Below are 21,993 nucleotides of genomic sequence, written 5' to 3'. Positions count from 1 at the left end.
TTACTAGGCTTACCAAGCAGTGTGCGGTTTACCACTGTCCAGATGACGAAAAACCAGAACAAGCTCGCTGAATCGCATGGCGCAAGCGTTCTGGCACGTCAACCTAGACGTTTTTCGTCTATTGTTTGACGTACAGCAGATACGCATGGCGCACAAACTTCATAGCATCACAGAATACGATCAACAATGTCTTCGTTTTTAATGGTTGTCGCTTCGCTTGTTTAGTGGAAGATGAACCATGACCTCGCAGTTGAGCTCTTTATCGCTTCGTTTGAGGGTCATACTGGAAGACGAAGAAGACGAAGAACCTGCTGCTAGCCTGTCTGAGTAGCTCTGCCTACATTTATCGTTATTTTCTGGTCATATTACTAATCAGAACGGTTCAAGACGTCTGTCGACTCGAAAAGGTACCTTCCGTATCGGAGACCGACGGGTGCTGCGCCACCCGCCGCCTCACAAGGTGCTAGAAGGAACCAAGCTGGCACCGACGAGCACCCCGCCATGACCTCCCAAGGGCTGACACCGGGTCAGAAACGCCAGCTGGTTTGTACAAGCCAGCCTGACTGCAAGCGACAAGACACTGGTGAATCTGAAGACGAGTCAACTATCATCGATGACGACAACGTAGCGAACGCTTCAGACCTAGACATGGACGAGGGTGGTTTCCGAATTGTGCGCCATCGTAAAGACAGGGCGAAGGGCATTCCAGTGTTAATCACTGCAACACCCGAAAGAGATGATTTAAGGCAAGTAAACCCTATTGTCCTGTATTCTCAGCTTGAAACGATTCTCGGTGGAGCACCAGTGAAGAGCCACTTCACAGCACAGGGAGCACTGCTCTTAAATGTAGAGACAGAAGGACAAGCCAACGTCCTTCTAGAGACCAAGAATATCGGTGGCATAGTCATATCTGCCCGTGTCCCACACAGTTATATGAAAAACACGTGCATTGTTAGAGGAGTCCCTAAATGGTACTCGGATGAGGAGCTGCTCACCTACCTGAGACCTCAGGGAGTATTCCATGCAAGAAGAATCATCCGTCGGGTCCAAACCTCGTCATCTGAATGGGAGTCAAGGCGCACTAACTCGGTGGTTCTCACATTTGCTCCAAATTCTGAACGCCCGGAGAAGATCAACCTTGGTTTCACCAGACACGAGCTTGTCGACTACGTGGAGACACCACCACGCTGTTTTAAGTGTCAGCGCTTCGGACATATCGCTAAGTACTGTCGTGGGGAACAGAGGTGCAAGCGCTGTGGGGGACCTCATGACTTTAAGACGTGTGCAAGTAAAGACAACTTTGTGTGTGCAAATTGCGGCGGTGACCATCCTGCTAGCTACGGTCGATGCCCGGCGCGGACAGCTGCTCAGCGAAGAAATAAGATGTTTGTTCTGGGTCCAAAGAGTGCAAGCGCACCATCGAACACGAAGAAGACGTCCAGAGCGCCACAACTAACTGGTTTGGAAACAGAGTACGCATCTCATTTCCCGCGTCTCACACCGATAAACGAAGTTATTCAGTCAACGCAAACGGTCACAGCGGCTGAAAAACCTGTTCGAAAAGAGTCCGAAAAGCGCACCTATGCGGCCGCAGTAAACCGTCCTCAAGTACCACTTGGCAACAGTCAGCAGGAAAACTGCCAGCATGTGATACGCGCTTTGTTCACGGCACTACGTTCCCACGTCGCGAAGGTGCCTGCTAGTTCAACGAAGGATATGCTGGAAGCAGTGCTGGCTCTTGAGTCAGTAATACTCTGCTCTACTTCCACATACACTCAGTAGCATAATGGCAATGTTTCGCCCACTTGGTCAATTTCATCGTCTAAAAGTGCCCTTAATAATGCAATGGAACTGCGCCGGTATTCTACAGCGTCTTTCTGAACTCAGCCTTTTCCTTCGAGACATACCTATACCAATTCTAGCCCTCTCGGAGGCCGGTCTCCCAAATGGAAGGACGATCCCAGGGTATATCAGACATGGAAATCCGAGTATACCATCATTTGCAAATGGAAGTGCGATGATATACATCAGGCGAGAAATACCTCACGTCACCTTACCAGTGCAAGACCTTTGTTCTACCTTCTTGGAAGTCGCCGCTGTGCAAGTGTGCCTAGGAAAACGAAAACTCAGTGTGGTGTCGGTGTATATAAGTCCGCGCAGGAAGGTCTCCATGGAGGCATTCATAAAGGACATTTGCATTCGTTGCCCCTCTCCTATAATAATCTGTGGGGACTTTAACGCACGTCATTCGCTTTGGGGAGATAAGACTGCAGATTCCCGAGGCAAGGAACTAGTCACAGCCGCGGAAGCTGCTGACTTGTGTATCGCGAACGATGGCAAACCGACTTTCTTCAGACCACCAGATTCATGGAGTGCCATAGACCTCATGATCCATTCTACAGACCTTGTCGTATCGTCAACAACGGCCCCAGACAGGATGGGCAGTGACCACTTTCCGATCTTCACCAACATCACCGGATTTCACACTGCTGGGCGACAATTCTGTGCTGTGACCCGCTGGGACACATACAGAGAAGCGTTGGACGAATCCCCTGGTGAGCTGTTCGCAGATATGCTGCGGAGCAAAAGAGTGGCTACCTCAATGTTGAAACTGCCAGATCATTTCCCTACTCCTGATTTGAAACTAAAGAACCTCTGCGCAGCGCGTAGGAGAGCGGAGCGAAAACTAATGAGAAAAACGGGAAATCCATCTGCGAAAACTGAATACAACAGGATAAACGCTGTCATCCGTCGTCACACAAAAAGATTAAGACGAGTTCAATGGGCTGCTTTCTGTGAGAGTTTATCGGCGTTTACTCCCATGACAAGGATATGGGGAGTAATGAATAGCCTATCCGGAAAGATTCGCCTACACAGGCCATTCGAAGCGCTTGCTTTAAAGCAAGGAAAAGATTTGCAAACCCTTGCAGAAGATTTTACAGACGTATACACATCTGGCAGATCAGCAGGAGTATCGAACACTCTGTTATCTGAAGCATTCCATACCATGGATACGCCGTTCACCTTTCGTAAGTTGGATTTGGCGCTTAGCAAATTAAGAAGACGCTGTGCTGTGGGTCCCGATTCGATCAGCAATCAGATGCTGACAAATCTGCCATATGAACGAAAACGAGCACTTCTGGGCATATTTAATCACGTCTGGAGCACTGGAGAGATCCCAGAAGCGTGGAAGACAGCATGGGTGGTGCCAGTGCTCAAGTCCGGAAAGGATCCTGCAAACCTCACCTCATATCGGCCAGTATCGCTAACAACATGCGTATCAAAGTTGATGGAAAGACTAATATGTACGAGGTTAACATGGTATCTTGAGCAAGGAAATAGACTGCCATCATGTATGACCGGATTTCGTCCACGGTTGAGTGCCCAGGACAGTGTCTTGGATCTACTAAGCCATATCGAGCACCATCGCGTAGACGGCCTTTCCACACTCGCCATCTTTATGGACGTTGCCAAGGCATACGACTGTGTGCTTCATACAGGCATCATCAACGGACTCCGAGCCATGGGCGTCTCGGGAAATGCTCTTCGATTCGTCCATGAATTTCTCAGTGATCGATGTGTACAAGTGAAGCTGGGAATTATAATGAGTGTCAAGCGACGCATTTCCCTCGGCGTCTCACAAGGAAGTGTCCTATCCCCCTTGCTTTTTAACGTTGCCATGGCCAGCCTTCCAGATGCCCTGAAAGTAGGTCGGACGGCAGTTAGAATGTCCATCTACGCAGATGACATCTGCATTTGGATCTCGGGGTACCAACACAAACGTTTGGCCCGGATAGCCCAGGCCGCAATCTCCACTATCGACCGCCACTTATCGACGCTTGGCCTATCCTTATCAGCAGAAAAATCAGCCTTCATGCTTTTCTCGGGAGTAAGACGCAAGTCAACACGTCTGACGCTGAATATTAGAGGGCATTCAATTCTTCGTGCAACTCATGTTCGATTCCTGGGCGTCACCATCGACAACAAGCTACTATGGCGTGGTGCGGTCGAAAGTGTTGTGGCTGCATCAGTGCAAAAAATCAACGCACTTCGTCGATTGGCAGGTGTACGTTGGGGAAACAATCCTATATCCATGCTTAAACTGAACGCTGCACTGATAACAAGCCGCATTCTCTATCAGCTCCCTCTGATATCACCGTCATCGAGTCAATTCGAGCGCTTGGAGGCAGTGCACAGAAAGGGACTTCGCTTGGCGATGGGAGTTCCAACGGCGGCTTCAAACAAGAAAGTCACTAATGAGGCAGAGTCTCTTCCACTCCGCCTCTTGGCATCTCAGGCCTTGCTGACGCAGCTATTAAGGCTGGGCGAGTCACGCGCAGGCACGGCGCTTCTCCGGCGGCTAAGATCAAGAACTCGCTCACATTTCCATTCGGCGCTGAACACCTTCCGATTTTTAGGATTGGAATGGCCTAAACGAAGTCGCCTTGACCCGCCATGGTCTTTTCCGGATGTTACCTGCAGCCTCAATGTACCCCACCTACCGACGAAACGCACCATTTCAACTGCCGAAGCCAAGTTTATTGTGCTGGACCACTTGAGCGCTGTGTTTCAAAGCCATCTACAAGTGTACACAGACGGTTCGGTGTGCGCACAAACAGATAGCTGTGCAGCGGCATTCTGCATACCATCCCTTGATGTGTCATGGTCTGGCCGACTGGATCGCGTAGTTTCCTCTACAACAGTAGAAAGTGCCGCAATCACCGCGGCTTTGCGGAAACTACGTGCCTTTTCTGCACGAGATGTCGTGGTGCTGACGGATTGCAAGTCAGCATTACAAAGATTACATCGGGGCCTACCTCTAGAGAAATTTACAAGGCAGTCTCTGGCACTGATTGACGACCTAACGAGCAAAGGATTTAACATAACGTTTCAGTGGATTCCATCACACGTAGGAATTGATGGAAACGAGGAAGCTGACGCCCTTGCACGCCTAGCGCTGACATGTGTCCCAAAAGTGAAAGCTCCAAAAGCTTTTCAGAACCCTAAGGATGCAATCCGCCTTCACTTTAGACAGATGCACAAGAATCCACACGAATCCTGTGTGACTCATGGATTTACACGCGAACAAGCGACGCTTTTATACCGCATCAGGACCGACTCCGCATACACCCCAGCTTGGTTATTCAAGACTGGGCTTCTCGCTTCCCCACTCTGTGTTTTCTGTGGTGACATTGGTGACATCGAACATTTCATTTGGCTATGCCCACAGTTTGACACAGAAAGAAAAGCGTTGGTCGACAACCTGCAAAAAAGCGGTCTCACGCACAGGACCTTTGAAGACGTTGTTTTCCCCGGAGGGCCCGCGGCATTCAGGAAGAGAGTGCAACGACTGCTGATAGCCTTCCTGCGAGACACGGGGCTCATCGACACCTGGTGACACACCCCCTGATCTCAACTCGAAGGAGGATCTGGCGGAACAATTGCCGGCTATGTATGCCAGGCTAACCCCGCCTGCTTCAACATCACCACCACCACCACCACCACCGAGGGTCATACTGGTCATACTAGCAGCACCAACTTTTATCTCCGGCAGTGATGCTTAACACAAACGTCGGATCACTTCTGGTGCTTTCCAAACGTTAAACCTTAGCTTGACGTTTTTCTATTGGTCTATTAGTGTGCGAGGTATTGCTCTCATATTCAGTTTCCGTTTCCATAAATATTTGTTAAAGATGTGGCGACACGCACTCCTGTTCGATTTCAGATCTTCGGATATATGCGCACAGCAACACAGCAATTTTCATGCATGCATTACATCACACGTTCCATATTTGCAGCTATATGTGACATTGACGGGCGGCCAACTCTACGGTCGTCCTTGTACAGAATATCCACCCTCCCGAAGCCTTTGGTGCGATCCAAAAAGGCGGATTCTTGATAACTGTTGGTCACCTGACATGTATCCAGTTAAACACTTCGTCTGTGGGACATACAAATCGTGTCCCCATATCCGTGCACCGTTTTGGAGACAAATAGGACATCCAACTTCGAATTTTCCATCAAGGACGTCTCAAGAATACTTTACCTGGACATTTCTAGGCGCAAAAGTGAATTGCTGTCGTCCAAGAGACTTTGTCTTACAGTTTGCTTATGACAGAATTGTGTTTTCTTAATTAAGGCCAAATTAGAAGCTAAGGCTATCCGGCCTTCAGCTCATGTATACATTGTATTTTGCGCGTTTTCTGACGCGATTTACTTTTGTTCGAAAATTTCTGTTAGTTTATTGTGCCACTGGTGCCACGTGTGCACTTGGGAAATATGCCCACGTCATGGGAGCTGATCGCCACAGGATATTCATTGGGCGCCACTGTAGCCACTGAATACTTCCTGAGTATGTTTCATGCCCCACCTAGGTTTTCGCTAGCCTACCCCTAAAGGTATTGTTAACTCACTGCTCGGAATTTGGGTCCACCTGTCACACGTGTAATGTCCAACTGAACGTGCCAACAAGCCGAACCGTGGGGGTTTGCTAAACATAGTTCAGCCGTTTAGTGAATTAACACAGAATAACTTAGGCTGTATTTTTGAGCAGATACAAAGCGGCTCCATAACACCCGGTTCTTCGATTTGAACATCATAGAAAAAGAAATCACAAATCAATCCTGGAGCTTTTCTGACACTGACAATGCTAAAATCACACTCGCAGAGTTAAAGTTCCCCACCGCCAGCGGCGAGCAAGCATGCTTGTCCTTCACTCTAAGAACAGTTTACACCCTTTGGCTTGCCCCTTCTGCCACACAAAAATAATCGTCATCTGCCTTGATGCGTTTCCTTTCTTTATCGCTGCAAGCCCGGAACTTTCCAGTGACGAACGGCACGCGCGTTATCAGAAGGGGCACTCCAAAGGGTGTAAACTGTTCTATGCTGATAACGCGCGTGCCGTTCGTTACTGGAAAGTTCCGGGCTCGCAGCGATAAAGAAAGGAAACGCATCAAGGCAGATGACGATTATCTTTGTGTGGCAGAAGGGGCAAGCCAAAGGGTGTAAACTGTTCTTAGAGTGTTGGTCACACTTTCTTTTCTTTTGCCTGTACAATAAGATTGGGTGAACTAAGCATAGAGAAAGAAATTCGACAAGAGGGAACACTCCGCGAAAACTGGCAACATGAAATACGTCCCGCTTGTATTAATGTCGGCTGTTTGCTGCCGCGTGCATTAAAAAAAGAAAAAAAAAACAAGAATGTGAAATGAAGTTAACAGACATTGTCTTATTTTTTTATTATTTTCTGGCAAAAACTAAAGATCTCTGCTTATAAATAAAGTTATACTTTGCCACTTTACTTGCGTTAGCTAGCGACAGGCCAATGACGCGCCAGATGCATGCGTCATGCATCAGACACGCCGCCAAAGCGAGCGAGGCCGGCTGGGCATGTGAGCGTTGGCCTGTTCAGCAAGCCGTCTGCCTGTTTTTTCACCCCAATTTTTTGGGATTTAGCCTCGTTTGTTGAGCTCCCGGCAAGTTGTGGCGTTTGTTCTGCACTTCGCGCGTCACCACTGCACTATTGGACGACGGCAAGGTGAGAAAATTTGTTTGGAGGTCTGCGACGCATTTCAAGCAATTAGGCTTACGGAACGGAACCTAGACTTGCGACGCAGTTAGCGATAAACAGCTCAGCCGTCCTGGCACAGTTAAATTGAGTTAATGACTCGTACTGGGAGACGTTTGCGACGCTTTCTGTGAGTCCCACATTATTGTAACTAATTTCGGTAGTTTTGGGGCGCGCTCGCCGCGCCTGGTGTTGTCCCGCAGTTAACGAGAAACAGTTAGGCCGTGTGACGCAGTTAGTTTCACGTGTATAGAACCTTACTGGGACAAGTTTGTGACGCTTTCTCCGACCCTGAGCATTATTGTAATTCGTTCATATTGTGATAATTTTGAGGCACACTCGCCGCGCCTGTTGTGACGCAGCGTAAAGCAGCTCGGCCGTGGTGACAAAGTTAGTTTGGCGTGTACTGAATCTTAGTGGGACAAGTTTGTGACGGTTTTCATGGCCCCGCAACAACATATACCTTCTTTCGGTACTCACGCTTGTCGAAAACGCAACGAGCGATTGCGAAGAGTGATAGCACGGGAGTGTGTTGCTTGCGCCGGCAGAACGCGCAAAAGATAACGCCAAGGAGATAAAACACCAGGAACTTGTAACTCGAAAATTCGTCTTCTGAACGACTGAAAATAGGCTTCGCATCCAAACATTTGTCTTGAGCGTGAGTAGAAGGAATTCTGCGAGCGTCCGGCATGGTCTGGTTGGGGGCTTGTGTTGTGGCCACCTCTGTGTATTTGTGCTCTTAAAGTGCAGGAAATAAGGCACGGGAATGAGGGAATACATGGGAATCGGATGATTTCATGATATGGTGCGTGCGGCATTGCTTGGGACAAGTCATGTATATTCTACGCCATGTATGTAAAAGCGAATTGCATTTGTTTGTAATACCGCCCACTCGCCACTTTCGCACGTTTTGCCTCTACACGCATTATTCCTATAAGGTGTTAAAAGCAAAATGACACATGCTTGTAATTAACGTTTTTCAGCTGACGTCGTCCGGTGGCGCTTCGTACGTGAACTACTGCTGCTTACCTGGTGCCACAACGTTGGACAAATGCACAAAAAGCCCGGAACGAGCATCTATATAGAGTAAAATAAACACTTCCTCATTTCACAAGGCGTCTTACGTCTTCTTTATGAAATTGTGCATGGCACATGTATATTCGATGGACGCTTGTAAAGATTGTTCACAAAAATTTTTACTTAATAATAAAACGATTCCGCACCAAGACCGCGCGTGGTTGAGCAGTATAGAAGCAAAAAAAGAAAAAAAAATGCCGCGCCGATCAGCGCAGCCGGCGTGACGCGTTCCAGCTAGCGTTCAAAATGCGCGGGCCAGAAACAGAAATCGGAAGTGTGGTTCAGGTATTAATGTCGGCAGTCAATTCGGCCGCTGGGCTCTATGGGAGTGTTCGCGCTTGCTGAATCCTTTCTCTATGACCCAAGTTTGTATAAAATACTGTGTGGACGGGCCAGGATTGCGCCTGAAAAATGAAGCTATCAGGTAGGAAGCTATGCTATCATAACTTCATATTTCGTTGCACTTCTAAGCTTTTGGAACTAGATAAATATTATAGCCAACTCTATAAAAAATAGAATTCTCAGGTTTTACATGCTAAAACCATGATCTCATGATGAGGCACGCCGTAGTGGGCGACTTCAAATTAGTTTTGACCACGGGGTGTTTACCTGGTTGTATGTGCACTGAATGCAAGGTAGACGAGCGTTCTTATATTCCACCGCCATTGGAATGCGGCCACCGCGGCCGGGATCGAACCCACGACCTCGAACTCAGCGGTGCGAAGCCATAGCCAATGAGCTACTGGGTCTGGTGCCACTTTATGAGCCTACAAGGCAATTATAATTGCTAGTAAGTTTATTGGTTACGGCGGCATAGCTTTTTTTTTTTCTGTGACAGAAAGTATTCGGCTGTCACAAAGTTTTCCAGCTAGCGCGCACTGTTTATAAGGCCTCACTGCTTTGCAGGCGCTGACCTACGCGATTTGAGTGCCGTTGGTGTGCTTTTATACAATTCGATAATGCAACGTACATAATTTTTTTTACATTGTGGCGTGCTCGTGCTCGTGCATTAGGTTCACCTGAACCCCAGGCAGTCAAAATTAACCCGGAGTCCCCCACCATGGCGTGCTTCTTAATCAGATTGCGGTTGTGGCAAGTAAAATCTCAGAATTTATTAAGGTATGGGGTTTTACGTGCCAAAACTACTTTCAGATTATGAGGCACGCCGTAATGGAGGACTCCGGAAATGTCGGCCACCTGGAGTTCTTTAACGTCCTCCTAAATCTAAATACACGGGTGTTTTCGCATTTTCACACAATTTATTAAATTATTGCTTTTTTACATCGCATGCTTCCTAAAAGAAACGAACAATGCTCAATATGGCTTAATTTCACACTACTGGGATACGGGGTTATGCTACGAGCACTAAAAGGAAGGGACAGAATACATAATAAAGAAGAATGGTTGCGTGCGAAATCGCGACTGAGATTATTTCAATCAAAATCGTATGAAATTCACTCGTTTACTGCCTTTTATGAAGAGCTCCGTGTTATCTCCATTCGCACGTTTTGTCGGAGCCACCCATTAAGAGTGTCAATGCATTCGCGCGTACGTCCCGCGTCCACGAACAGCGATGACCTGTTTTATTGCGATAGCAATTATATGGACACTCCAGGCCCATTTTTGCCGTCGCCGGGATGTTCCGCATAAAGTCCAAGGGCGTCGCCGCGAGTCGTGTGCTGTGTGTGCGAATGAAGGCACGCGAGGGTAGCTGACCATCGCGGCTCAATCTGGCGCGCGCGAAGGTAGGAAGCGGAGTGGAGACGCTGCGTCTTCCATCGCGCGAAAGGCCGTGGGGGAGTGGAAGGGCGGGAGGGGGGTGGCGGCGTAGCGCTCCGGCAGCCACTGCGCATTGCGTGACCGGGCGCAAGGGGAACTGAAGATCGCGGCCACGGAGGAAGGAAACTAAGGAGAGGCCCTGACGTCACTCTTTGTGAAGCGAAAGTGAAGCCGGAATTTGGCGTTGCTCATGGCGATGCTCCGCCTTTTGGGCCACCCTCCTCTCTTGTTTACATCTTTCGCGAAACCACGCCGCGCTGCGCTTGGTGTCGCGCGCTCGCGCAACATCTGGCAGAGCACGGTGCAGGTAACACAGCGCAAGAAGACACGGTGACTAACGCAAACCCGCCCACTCAGCGCCTTTGCCACGGCCCGAAACCTACCAGAGCAACACGTGTGAGCGCTCAAAACCATAACAACGCCGCCATTGTGGCCCAAAAGGCGTGGCCATACAAAAAAAAAAATAAAAAAGCAGCAAAAAATGAGAACCTACTACGTCATTTCCGCCACACTTTTCTCCTATCGCGCGGAGGGGGTAGGGCCTCTCCTTAGTTTCCTTCCTCCGTGATCGCGGCTCAATCTCGCGCGCCATATAAGAAGGAGAGCGGGGAAGGGGGCGGCTTCGACTCCGCCAGCAGTCGCGCGCGGTCACGTACCTTTGTGTGCGCTGTGTTCTAGCCGCTGTTGCGTTGAAGCGATAGACCGCTCGCAGGTCACTTCGCTCGCTGCTGCTGCCGCGCTTGCTCACACCAGCGTTTTGACAGCGAGTGCCCGCGCTCATCGAGCGACATGTGTTCATGTTTGCTTCTGCACGCGTGATACCATCATGGTTAATTTAGTCAGTAAGCGAACGTTTACAAGATTACAAAACTACTATCCTCACTTCATACAGCTGTCTACTAATTTGCTCTCGCAATCGATGCATCGCCTTTCGGGCGAAACTGCGACATGTTCTTTCGTAAATGCACGCGTCCCGCGGAGCGTATCGTGCTGCGCGGTGAATGTGTGACGCTTCTTCCTTTACTCCCGCAGAACCCTCAAGTCGCCTTGTTAGGTGACACACCCACCTTCCAGAGTTTGAGCCGCCGCCAACATTCGCAGTATCATCAGACAGTGAAAGAAGTAAACTGCGTTTACAGATTCGTAAGGCATCCATCAAGTGGCGCTGTCTGCCCGAGCTAGCAGGCTGGCGAAGAACGCGAACCATTCGCTTGCTATCGCGTGATTGGTAAGAATCGCGCTTTCGTCTTTTCACCTGCCTTCGCGCGATTGGTCAGAATTGCGCTTTAATTAGCGAAAGCGCGATTCTCACGTGAAAAGGAAATGAAACTATTCTGAACAAGCACTTGAACAGTTGGCTTTCCTAATCGTTATAGTATTGCGTCCCATTTTTGCAGTACGGTGCCCTATTTACGGTAGAACCGAAGGAACTCCTTCGCGCACTACGGTTACGGCTCGACCTACTCGGTTGCTTTTACGCAACGTGTAACTGAGCGCAATATGTACGTACGAGTACTGCAACGTATAGGCACACTTGTAGGCTCTTTACCTGAGCAGTGCGTTTACCAAGTATCATATTCTTATTCACGATCAGTTTCGTTTTACATTCTTCTCGTCGTCGTCATTGGCTCGGACGCCGGCGCACCACCGTTATCGCTGAGATAGCGAAAGATTGGAAGAATGTAAAGTTACTTAGATCATTTAAAAAGTAAGGTTTGAGATGTACGTACTGTCCTCAAATCTGTTGCTATCGGGGAAACTGGAAACATGGAAAAATGAAATCATCTTGTCGCTTTCCTGTGGTTTATCTATATATTGGTAAACTTGCAGAGCTGCAGTGTTAATTTTGCAGGTAATTTTGCGCCTCTTCTTAGCAACATCATGAATCCAGGATCTAAAATTTATTCGTCAGCACATAATAATTAGACCTCCATTACCTAATAATAAGCCACATATAATTTTATTCTTTCAATGACGATATATAATTCACTGCGAGAACTAAGATGTATGCGCTTGAACTGAAAGGGAGAAACAAATCACGCGAATAAATTCTGGCGCTTTACGTGCCAGAACCACAATCTCATTATGAGGCACGCCATAGTGCGAGACTCCAGATTAATTTGGACCACCTGGGGTTCTTTAACGTGCACGTAAATTTAAGTACACGCGTGCTTTTAAATTTCGCCACCATCGAAATGCGACGGCCATGTCTAGGATCGAACCCGCGTCCGCAAGCTCAGCATTTCGTCTTGACCGCTAAGCTACCTTGACGGGTCTCGAAAAGAAGACATGATTGGGTGTGCACGAATGACTGCTCGTTTGCTGATTCACTTCGGCACAGACACCATGATTGTATTAACTGCAACATGGCCACATTCCCCCCCCCCCCCCCTCCATAAAAAATAAATTATGGGGTTTTACATGTCAAAACAACTTGCTGATTATGAGGCACGCCGTAGTGGAGGACTCCGGAAATTTGGACCTGCTGGGGTCCTTTAACGTGCACCTAAATCTAAGTACCACGGGTGTTTTCGCAATTCGCCCCCATCGAAATGCGGCCGCCGTGGCCGGGATTCGATTCCGCGACCTCGTGCTTAGCAGCCCAACACCATAGCCACTAAACAACCACGGCAGGTGCCCCGCCCCTCTTTATTACAGTAGAAAAATATAAAAGCAGCTTTGTGCACTACTCACGTTTCAAGATCTCTTTCGTACTCGGAGACTGCACTAGTACTTTCCTGGGAGTGAACCTTGAGCCCCATGGCTGTTTCTGTGGCAAGGAAGAGAAAACATACTGACAAAAAATATTCACGTACAGCATTCTCATCCTCGAATTTTGTGCCTCTGAACCACTTGTGTGCAGTGAAAAATGCTTTTTTTTCACCACTGTGTGTACATGAAAGCGATATAAATCGGGTCGCCATTTTGCGGCAACACCTCTAGAGGGTGTACAGTAGCGCGATTAAAAGACGGTACAAAAGAAGACACACAGGGACACACACAGCGCTTGTTTTATCCCGTCTTTTAATACGCCACGGTACACCCCCTTGAAGATGCATTACCAACAAGCGCACATTGCAAGCCTCGTGGACACCTCTAGGTACACCGCTTCGTAGAACAATGCATTATTCTGAATGAAATTGTCATCACAAGTACTTGTTCATTAAGTTCACTTTGCATAAGGATCAGCAGCACAAAAGCTACTATGACCGCGAGAATAGGGGGCCTACTGTAGGTATTCTGCTAGAGAGTTCAACACGGCCACAATTAACGGATGTCGAGTCATGACAAGATGTAGTGTCCTTAGGCTCCAGCGAGGCTGGTTTATAAAAGCGATGACGCCTCACACATTATTCGCTAGCACTGTAAATCAGCACGTTACCGTTGTTGCGACACATATAATTTCACACAGATAATTGGGTTATACAGATAATTGGGACACAGATAAATGGGTTATAGCTTCTCAGGGTGATGACAAGGGCCGTGTTAATATTAATCGAAGCAGCCAAGTGTTGAACCACGGAAAAGTTGGTAATTCATGGCAACAGTCAGCCCAGTGCGAAAGTCGAGTGTACATAAAAGAAGACAGACGCGCTGTGTTTGTTTTTGTGAATCCTAGTGCTCGTTTTTGTCATTAATTGGAGCAGGTAGGTAGTCGTGAAGCCCATGACAGTAGACGCATTCCGAGGGGAGATGGATTAGTGCTATCGACGTGTCCCATTATCCCATAGCCAGCAGCAGACACTTCTTTTTTTTTCTACATAATGAGGAATTTGGAATCTCAAGCTTAAAGCACTGCCGGGCAAAAAGATTAACATAAAAAATTCAGCGCCATTCCACTCTGTGAAGGTGGAGGATCAGCGAAGTTGTGTATGTGGGCCCCTTAATGGCGAACTGTCCATTGCCGTGCGTCAAACGCCGTATGCACATAAATGGAAGGCGAGGCGGGACTAGTCGCTCCACCACGATGTGGAGCCACGGAAGATAATGTGGCATAGGGTAGTATACATACCCATGTATTGTTGCAAAACGTTGCAAAACGCGCCACTTTGCCTTTTACTAACGAATCCCGGCACGTAGAACAGACATGCATCTCACCGCACTGCAAGGGCACTGTTACGTTTCGCCTACAACGCGCGGTAATGCCGGCGCGGATGCAACGGACGCCGGGGCTTTGTTCAAAGCGGCGGACATTTTGGCCCGTTCGACGCCGCCGCAACGCCTACCCGCCAAGCGTGTCCAGGCGTGTTTCAGTGCCACGTGTCTTCGTGTGTGCGTGTGTGTGTGTGTGCCCACGCTTGTCAAAGCGCGGCAGCCGGGGAGCGGAGCTCCCCAAGTGAAGGTTGGCGATGCGTCACTACACTCGGTTCAGCAGGTCTCTCGGCTCGACCGTGCGCGCCGTCGTGGGCTCATGCTCCGCCGTCCCGTGACCTTCATCCCGTGACCTTCCCTTTTGGACCGCGGCGCCGAGAGTATAAGAGCAGCTGCCCCCGGACGCCAGGAGAGAGGCTCCGATTTGTACTGTTGAGTTACGTGCTCTCCCATCTCTCCACTTCGGTCGACCTGACCGGCCGCTCTTTTGCTATGTTAGAATAAACAAGTTGTTCTGTTACCAGTCTTCTCTTGCTTTGCCGGGACCTTCGGATGCTTCCAGTGCCCCAGGCCGCCAGGCCAACGCTACCCTTGGGGCTTGCGACCCATTGGCAATAACGGGCGTCAGCACCGAGACCCCAACAACTCGTGCCAGCGGTGCGACCACAACATCTGGTGCCAGCGGTGAGATCGCGACAACGGAGGCCAGCAGCGAAGAGATGCGGTTGACTGTATGCTGAGCAGCACAACGACCATCCGGGAGCAGTGCAACGAGCCCTGTGTGATGACTGGTTGCCTGCAGCGGAACGACTGCGCGGAATTCTTGGCTGCGAGGTTTGGTGAGTGCGGGACTTTCTTCTTCTGAGTTTTGCCAGGCTTTTGTTAGTGTTAGAAACAGAGCTGGTAATTGTGGTTGTCGTTGCTACCGGGTTAGTTTGCGGCAAGACAATAGTAGGCAGTAGAGAAAGCAGCATTCAGAGCAGCCATGGATTTGAAGTCGTTGCGCAAACCGAAATTGCTGGAGCTTGCAAGAGAGTTGGGTCTGGATGTCTCAGACAAACTCAGAAAACCAGAACTGCTAAGGGCTATTCTTGAGTTAGAAGCTGAGGATGACGAGCTGTCGGAATGCCTTGAGACCATTGAGGAGAGGGAGACGGCAAAAAGACAGGAGCGCGAACTTAAAGAGCAAAAAGAGAAACAGGACCGCGAACTAAAAGAACAAAAAGAGAAAGAAAAAGAAGAGCGCGACCGTCAACACGCATTGGAAATGAAGCGTCTCGAGTTAGAGATGGAACGCGCTCGTAATGGAAGTCAGGCACACGGTGCAGGAGAACGAGTATTGTTCAAAATGACTGACCTGATGCGGCCGTTTAAGCTTGAAGAGGACATTGGTTTGTTCCTGGTTAACTTTGAGCGAACGTGCGAGAAGCAGGGGTTCTCTCGGGAAACGTGGCCACAGCGCTTGCTCACTTTGCTACCCGGCGAGGCGGCCGACGTAGTCGCTCGCTTGGAGAGAGAGGAGGCAGAGGATTTCGACAAAGTGAAATCGAGTCTGCTAAAAAAGTACCGGCTGTCAGCGGAGGCGTTCCGTCGGAAGTTTCGGGAAAATGAGAAAGGCAGAAGTGAGTCATATACAGAGTTTGCGTACAGGCTTATGTCAAACATGCAGGAGTGGCTCAAAGAAGAGAAAGCGTTTGGTGACCACGAGAAAGTTCTGCAGTGTTTCGGGCTAGAACAGTTTTATAGTCGGTTACCTGAGAACGTGCGGTACTGGGTCTTGGATAGGCCAGACGTTAGTACGGTGGCTAGAGCCGCTGAGTTAGCCGAGGAGTTTGTGACGCGTCGGGCTCGTGGAGCTAAGGACGGTCAAAAGGGTGAATTTGGCTCCAAGTTTGAGAGGCCAAAGTTCACGCCCATGAGAGCAAAGGGGGATACACGTAGTGCGGATGCGAGTGAAAGCAGTCCGACCGAACGTACGGAGACGGCGGCAACCGAAACCGAACGCAGAAAGCGGTTCGAGATGAGGCAAGCGCGCGTTTGTTATACGTGCCAGAAGCCGGGTCACTTTTCGGCGCAGTGTCCGACCGAACGTAAGGAGACGGCGGCAGCCGAAGCCGAACGCAGAAAGCGGTTCGAGGCGAGGCAAGCGCGCCTGTGTTATACGTGCCAGAAGCCGGGTCACTTTTCGGCGCAGTGCCCAGAAACAAAACCAAAAGTCGTGTTTTTTTCATTAGGCAGCACTGACGAGAACATCAAGCTTCTCGAGCCTTACATGCGAGACCTCCTCGTGAACGGGAAAGAGTGCCGAGTGCTTCGCGATACCGCAGCTACGATGGATGTAGTTCATCCCTCTTACGTAGAACCCGATATGTTCACGGGCGAGTGCGCATGGATCAAGCAAGCAGTGGAAGCTCATAGCGTGTGTCTGCCGGTAGCAAAAGTGCTTATTGAAGGACCTTTCGGAGCACTTGAGACGGAGGCCGCAGTGTCATCTATGCTGCCCCCCCAGTACCCGTACCTATTTTCGAACAGGTCCGATCACCTCCTGCGCGAGAAGGGGCTTTTGTTTGGTGAGGCTAGCGTTCAGGCCTTAACCAGATCGAAGGTTCGGGAGCTCGCTGCAAAGGCGGTAGTTGCGGGGCCGACGTTGTTGAACGATGAGAAAGGGTCAGAGGCGCAGCAAGCTGGTATTCAGAGCACGCCCGAACGGGATAAAATTGAGCCTGTAGCGTGAAAGGCACCAGATACTGGAGAGGAAATTCCCGATGCGGGAAAGTTAGTCGAGCTTCCGGGACTAGGCTCAGTGACGAACAGGAAAGACACCGATCAAGTCATTAGTGACTTAATAAGTAAAGCATCGCTGTCGCCTGAGCAGAAAACCGAACTACACCAGCTCTTACAAGAGTTTCAAGGTCTGTTCTCTGAGAGGCCTGGTAGGACTTCTGTCCTTACTCATGACATAGAACTTACCTCCCCAGAGCCAGTACGATCCAAGGCGTACCGGGTGTCACCCCGCCAGAGCGATATTATGGAGGCTGAGGTAAAGAAAATGCTACAGCTCGGTGTTATTGAAGCGGGTGAGAGTGATTATACCTCCCCTTTGATTTTAGTTGAGGTACCGGGCAAGGAACCTCGTCCTTGCGTCGACTACCGCAGGCTTAATTCCATCACTAAGGATCAAATTTATCCGATCCCTAACATCGAGGAGCGCCTTGAGAGAGTGAGTAGCGCTCAGTTTATTTCCACCCTAGATCTTGTCAGGGGTTATTGGCAGGTTCCACTTACAGAAGAGGCTAGTAGGTATGCGGCGTTCATTTCACCAATGGGGACATTCCGTCCTAAAGTTTTGAGTTTTGGTTTGAAGAACGCGCCATACTGCTTTTCAAGCCTCATGGATAAAGTGTTGCGGGGACAGCAAGAATTCGCTTTACCGTATCTAGACGACGTAGCGATATTCTCCGCATCCTGGCCTGAGCATATGGCGCACTTGCGGGCAGTGCTAACCCGCCTGCGCGATGCGGGCTTGACAGTCAAGGCTCCCAAGTGCCAGTTAGCACAGGCCGAGGTTGTCTACCTCGGACACGTGATTGGTCGGGGTCGTCGCCGCCCCTCTGAAATAAAGGTGGCCGCTGTGCGAGACTTCCCGCAACCGCGCACGAAGACCGATATTCGGTCGTTCTTAGGTGTCGCCGGCTACTATCAGAGGTACATCCCCAGGTACTCTGATATCGCGTCTCCCTTGACGGATGCTCTAAGAAAGACAGAGCCGCAAACAGTCGTCTGGGATGAGACGAAGGAAAGAGCTCTTAGCGCCCTAAAGAGCGCCCTAACAAGCCAGCCTGTGCTACGATCGCCCGACTACACAAAAGGGTTCGTTGTTCAGTGTGATGCTAGTGAGCGAGGCATGGGCGTTGTACTGTGCCAACGGGAAAATGGAGAAGTAGAACACCCCGTCCTGTATGCTAGTCGTAAGCTGACCAGTCGTGAGCAGGCGTATAGCGCCACCGAGAAAGAGTGTGCGTGTATCGTGTGGGCCGTTCAGAAATTGTCATGTTACCTAGCCGGCTCGAGGTTTATCATTGAAACGGATCACTGCCCTCTCCAATGGCTGCAGACCATCTCTCCCAAAAATGGCCGCCTCCTGCGCTGGAGCCTCGCTTTGCAACAATATTCCTTTGAGGTGCGTTACAAAAAGGGGAGTCTCAACGGTAACGCCGATGGCTTAAGTCGAAGCCCCTAACGTGGGAATCAGCCTCAAAATTGCTTGTTACTGATGTTTTTCTTCCTGAGGCAGGATTTTTAACCTATTGCTTTTGTGTAGTGTTTCAAAGTGATGATGTGCTTTCTAGTGCAATTTTCTGATTTGTGGACGCGTTCTGAGTGCTGCTAAACTACTGTAAGGAACTAGGCAGCAGTATAACAGGGGAAAGAGCCTGGCAGGGCTTAGTGAGGGTTGTGCCGTGCTTGCTGACGGAGCGGTTGACTTTCGGCGTAGTTCTAACGCTTGCCGGAAACGAGAACAAAAATGTCAACTCTCCCGAAGTCACTTTGCAGTGTCCTGTGTGAACCTGAACGTGAGAACGAGGCCTTCTCTGTGCGCTGCGCTCAAGAAACGCCAACGGACGCCCGACTTCGGTTATGAGCATCATCGAGCGACATCCCTCCGGACAGCGGATGCAGTCCCCTGACCATCGGGATCTCCTTCCCCCGGCGGGGCGGTCTGTTACGTTTCGCCTACAACGCGCGGTAATGCCGGCGCGGATGCAACGGACGCCGGGGCTTTGTTCAAAGCGGCGGACATTTTGGCCCGTTCGACGCCGCCGCAACGCCTACCCGCCAAGCGTGTCCAGGCGTGTTTCAGTGCCACGTGTCTTCGTGTGTGCGTGTGTGTGTGTGTGCCCACGCTTGTCAAAGCGCGGCAGCCGGGGAGCGGAGCTCCCCAAGTGAAGGTTGGCGATGCGTCACTACACTCGGTTCAGCAGGTCTCTCGGCTCGACCGTGCGCGCCGTCGTGGGCTCATGCTCCGCCGTCCCGTGACCTTCATCCCGTGACCTTCATCCCGTGACCTTCCCTTTTGGACCGCGGCGCCGAGAGTATAAGAGCAGCTGCCCCCGGACGCCAGGAGAGAGGCTCCGATTTGTACTGTTGAGTTACGTGCTCTCCCGTCTCTCCACTTCGGTCGACCTGACCGGCCGCTCTTTTGCTATGTTAGAATAAACAAGTTGTTCTGTTACCAGTCTTCTCTTGCTTTGCCGGGACCTTCGGATGCTTCCAGTGCCCCAGGCCGCCAGGCCAACGCTACCCTTGGGGCTTGCGACCCATTGGCAATAACGGGCGTCAGCACCGAGACCCCAACAACTCGTGCCAGCGGTGCGACCACAACAGCACACACTGCTCAAACGTAGCCAAGGCGATCGTGCGTTGGTCGACGTCCCGCAGTGCAGTAATGGTTGTGAGGTCCATCAAAAACCTCAAGCGGTCATACACGACAGACACCACACAAAATTGGTTCCCTGCAAACTTCCTCTGAAACCTGGCGTGGCTCCGGTGAAACGTTCCAAGTTTGCTGGATCGGGAATACATGGACGGTTCGCATTTCTTTCCACCTCGTGGTCCTGGCCAGCAGCACGCTTAGAGGACCGCTACCACTGGAGAGTGGAAGGAGATACGCAAGCGATTGGAACTCCGACAAAGAGAGGGTGGTGCGAACGTAGGCACGGCCGACGCGCGTCAATGTGTAGTATCTGTTCTTATCAGCTTAATATCTGATACGGGTTGTATTTGGACATAAGATATTAGACCAATTTTTGCAAGCTGCCGGAGTGCTTAAAGCCTGCGTCACCTCCGCCGCGGGTCGGCCCAGTATTGCACTATTTTTGGGATTGGCCCACGTATGGGGAGAAATTCTCGATATACACGGCTCGATAAACGCACGTATTTTTTTTTCCCAGAACATAGCCATATACAGCTTCGCTGTAAAATAAGATGGTGTGGAAACTCGCAGCGCCCTTTAGACGCAGAGGCACATGAATTTTCATGGAACAAAGTTTCTTCATGTTCAGCGCTTATCTCATGCAGTTTGGGCAATTATTCGGTGTAGGCAAAGCATTGAGGAGATGGCAAGGCAAAACGGCGTGTCAGAATGCATAGTGGATTTTGGCGATGATCGCGTAGCCGGAACCGCCATGACGGAGCTTGCAGAGCAATTAAGGGGAAGTTTTCTTCAGCTTTAAAAGGTGTTGAGGCGACATGCTGACAGGTGCCTCCAGCGCCACTTCAACGAGAAAGTTCAGAAATAACGGTTACTATAGCCGAAGCGCACTGTAGAATGGGGATTCAGTATATTTGGCTCAGAATGAATGACAGAGCGTCTGCATGGACTTCTTTTTCAGGCATAAACCTTCCACCTTGATTGTCGGCCAGAAGAGCGCCCTCTCTCTTTATAAATAACTTGTTACTATGCGTATCAACAAGTTATGCGTATGCTAGTTGCTGGTGGGCAGCCCATAGGGCTGGCACTGGGGTAATCGCCCTCGAAACGAAACATCGGTCAAGCAATTTGCTTTGTTTTTTAGTGAACGACAGTTTTCATTTGGAAGCCGACGACGACATGCCAAATCGCGGGTTAGTAGGCACCCAAAAGAAGCTTCGCTTTAGGATTCTCGAGTTGGACATCACTTTACAGTTTCACATATAGTACTATAAGAAGGAGGTTGTCGCCAAGTGCTGCACCAGGGTGGCCAATCCTGCTCTGGTGAGGGAGTGCGTTACGAGTTATGGCCACCGGGATCAGGCCGCACTCCAGGCCTGTTTACAATCAAGAAAAAGAAATGGGCATGGGCAGGACATGTAATGAGGAGGGAAGATAACCGATGGTCATTAAGGGTTACTCACTGGATTCCAAGAGAAGAGAAGCGTAGCAGGGGGTGGCAGAAAGTTAGGTGGGCGAATGAGATTAAGAAGTTTGCAGGGAAAACATGGCCACAATTAGCACATGACCGGGGTATTTGGAGAAGTTTGGGAGAGGCCTTTGCCCTGCAGTGGGCGTAGCCAGGCTGATGATGATGATGATGGTGATGATGATGATGATGACTATAAGAAAGCGTGCACGCGGACTCTGGTGAGGGGCCCTTGAAGTGCCACATGTGGCGACGCTCGGCGTGTTTGCAGACCGGGCAAGATATACTCTCTGGAATAGAATTCCTTCTCTAATTCATACAAGAAACATGGCAAAATTGCGCACGCAGATAAAGTAAAAATAAAATCAGTGATGAGCTCACAAAACACCTTCATTAGAACCGGGCCTCGTCTTCAAGCGGAAATATCCGTAGGATTTACAGCATCCGGTATTCAATATATGAACCCGGTATACTCGCCTGGTATACAACTTTCTCAATATACGTGTGTTTAGGTTTTAGGTTTATTTCAATGTCGCAACACAGAGTTGGACGCAGAGAAATAGCAACAAAAGTTTGACG

At 49.8% G+C, this 21,993-nt stretch overlaps 1 protein-coding gene and 1 pseudogene across 1 annotated transcript in view; one reads left to right on the top strand and one right to left on the bottom strand.

Annotated features, from left to right (window-relative positions):
• Positions 1-21,993, bottom strand: part of LOC126548538 (cytochrome P450 4V2-like) — a 58,046-nt gene that overhangs the window by 27,738 nt on the left and 8,315 nt on the right. The window contains exon 5 of the mRNA XM_050196765.3: positions 13,118-13,193. Coding sequence (XP_050052722.1) covers positions 13,118-13,193 — 76 coding nt within the window. The remainder of the gene's footprint in view (positions 1-13,117; positions 13,194-21,993) is intronic.
• Positions 20,232-20,411, top strand: LOC126548652 (U2 spliceosomal RNA; annotated as a pseudogene).

Source organism: Dermacentor andersoni, chromosome 1 (genome assembly GCF_023375885.2).
Source record: "Dermacentor andersoni chromosome 1, qqDerAnde1_hic_scaffold, whole genome shotgun sequence".
In the NCBI taxonomy this organism is placed as follows: domain Eukaryota; kingdom Metazoa; phylum Arthropoda; class Arachnida; order Ixodida; family Ixodidae; genus Dermacentor; species Dermacentor andersoni.
The sequence above is the reverse complement of the archived record's forward strand: the minus strand, read 5'-3'. Positions and strand labels throughout refer to the sequence as shown.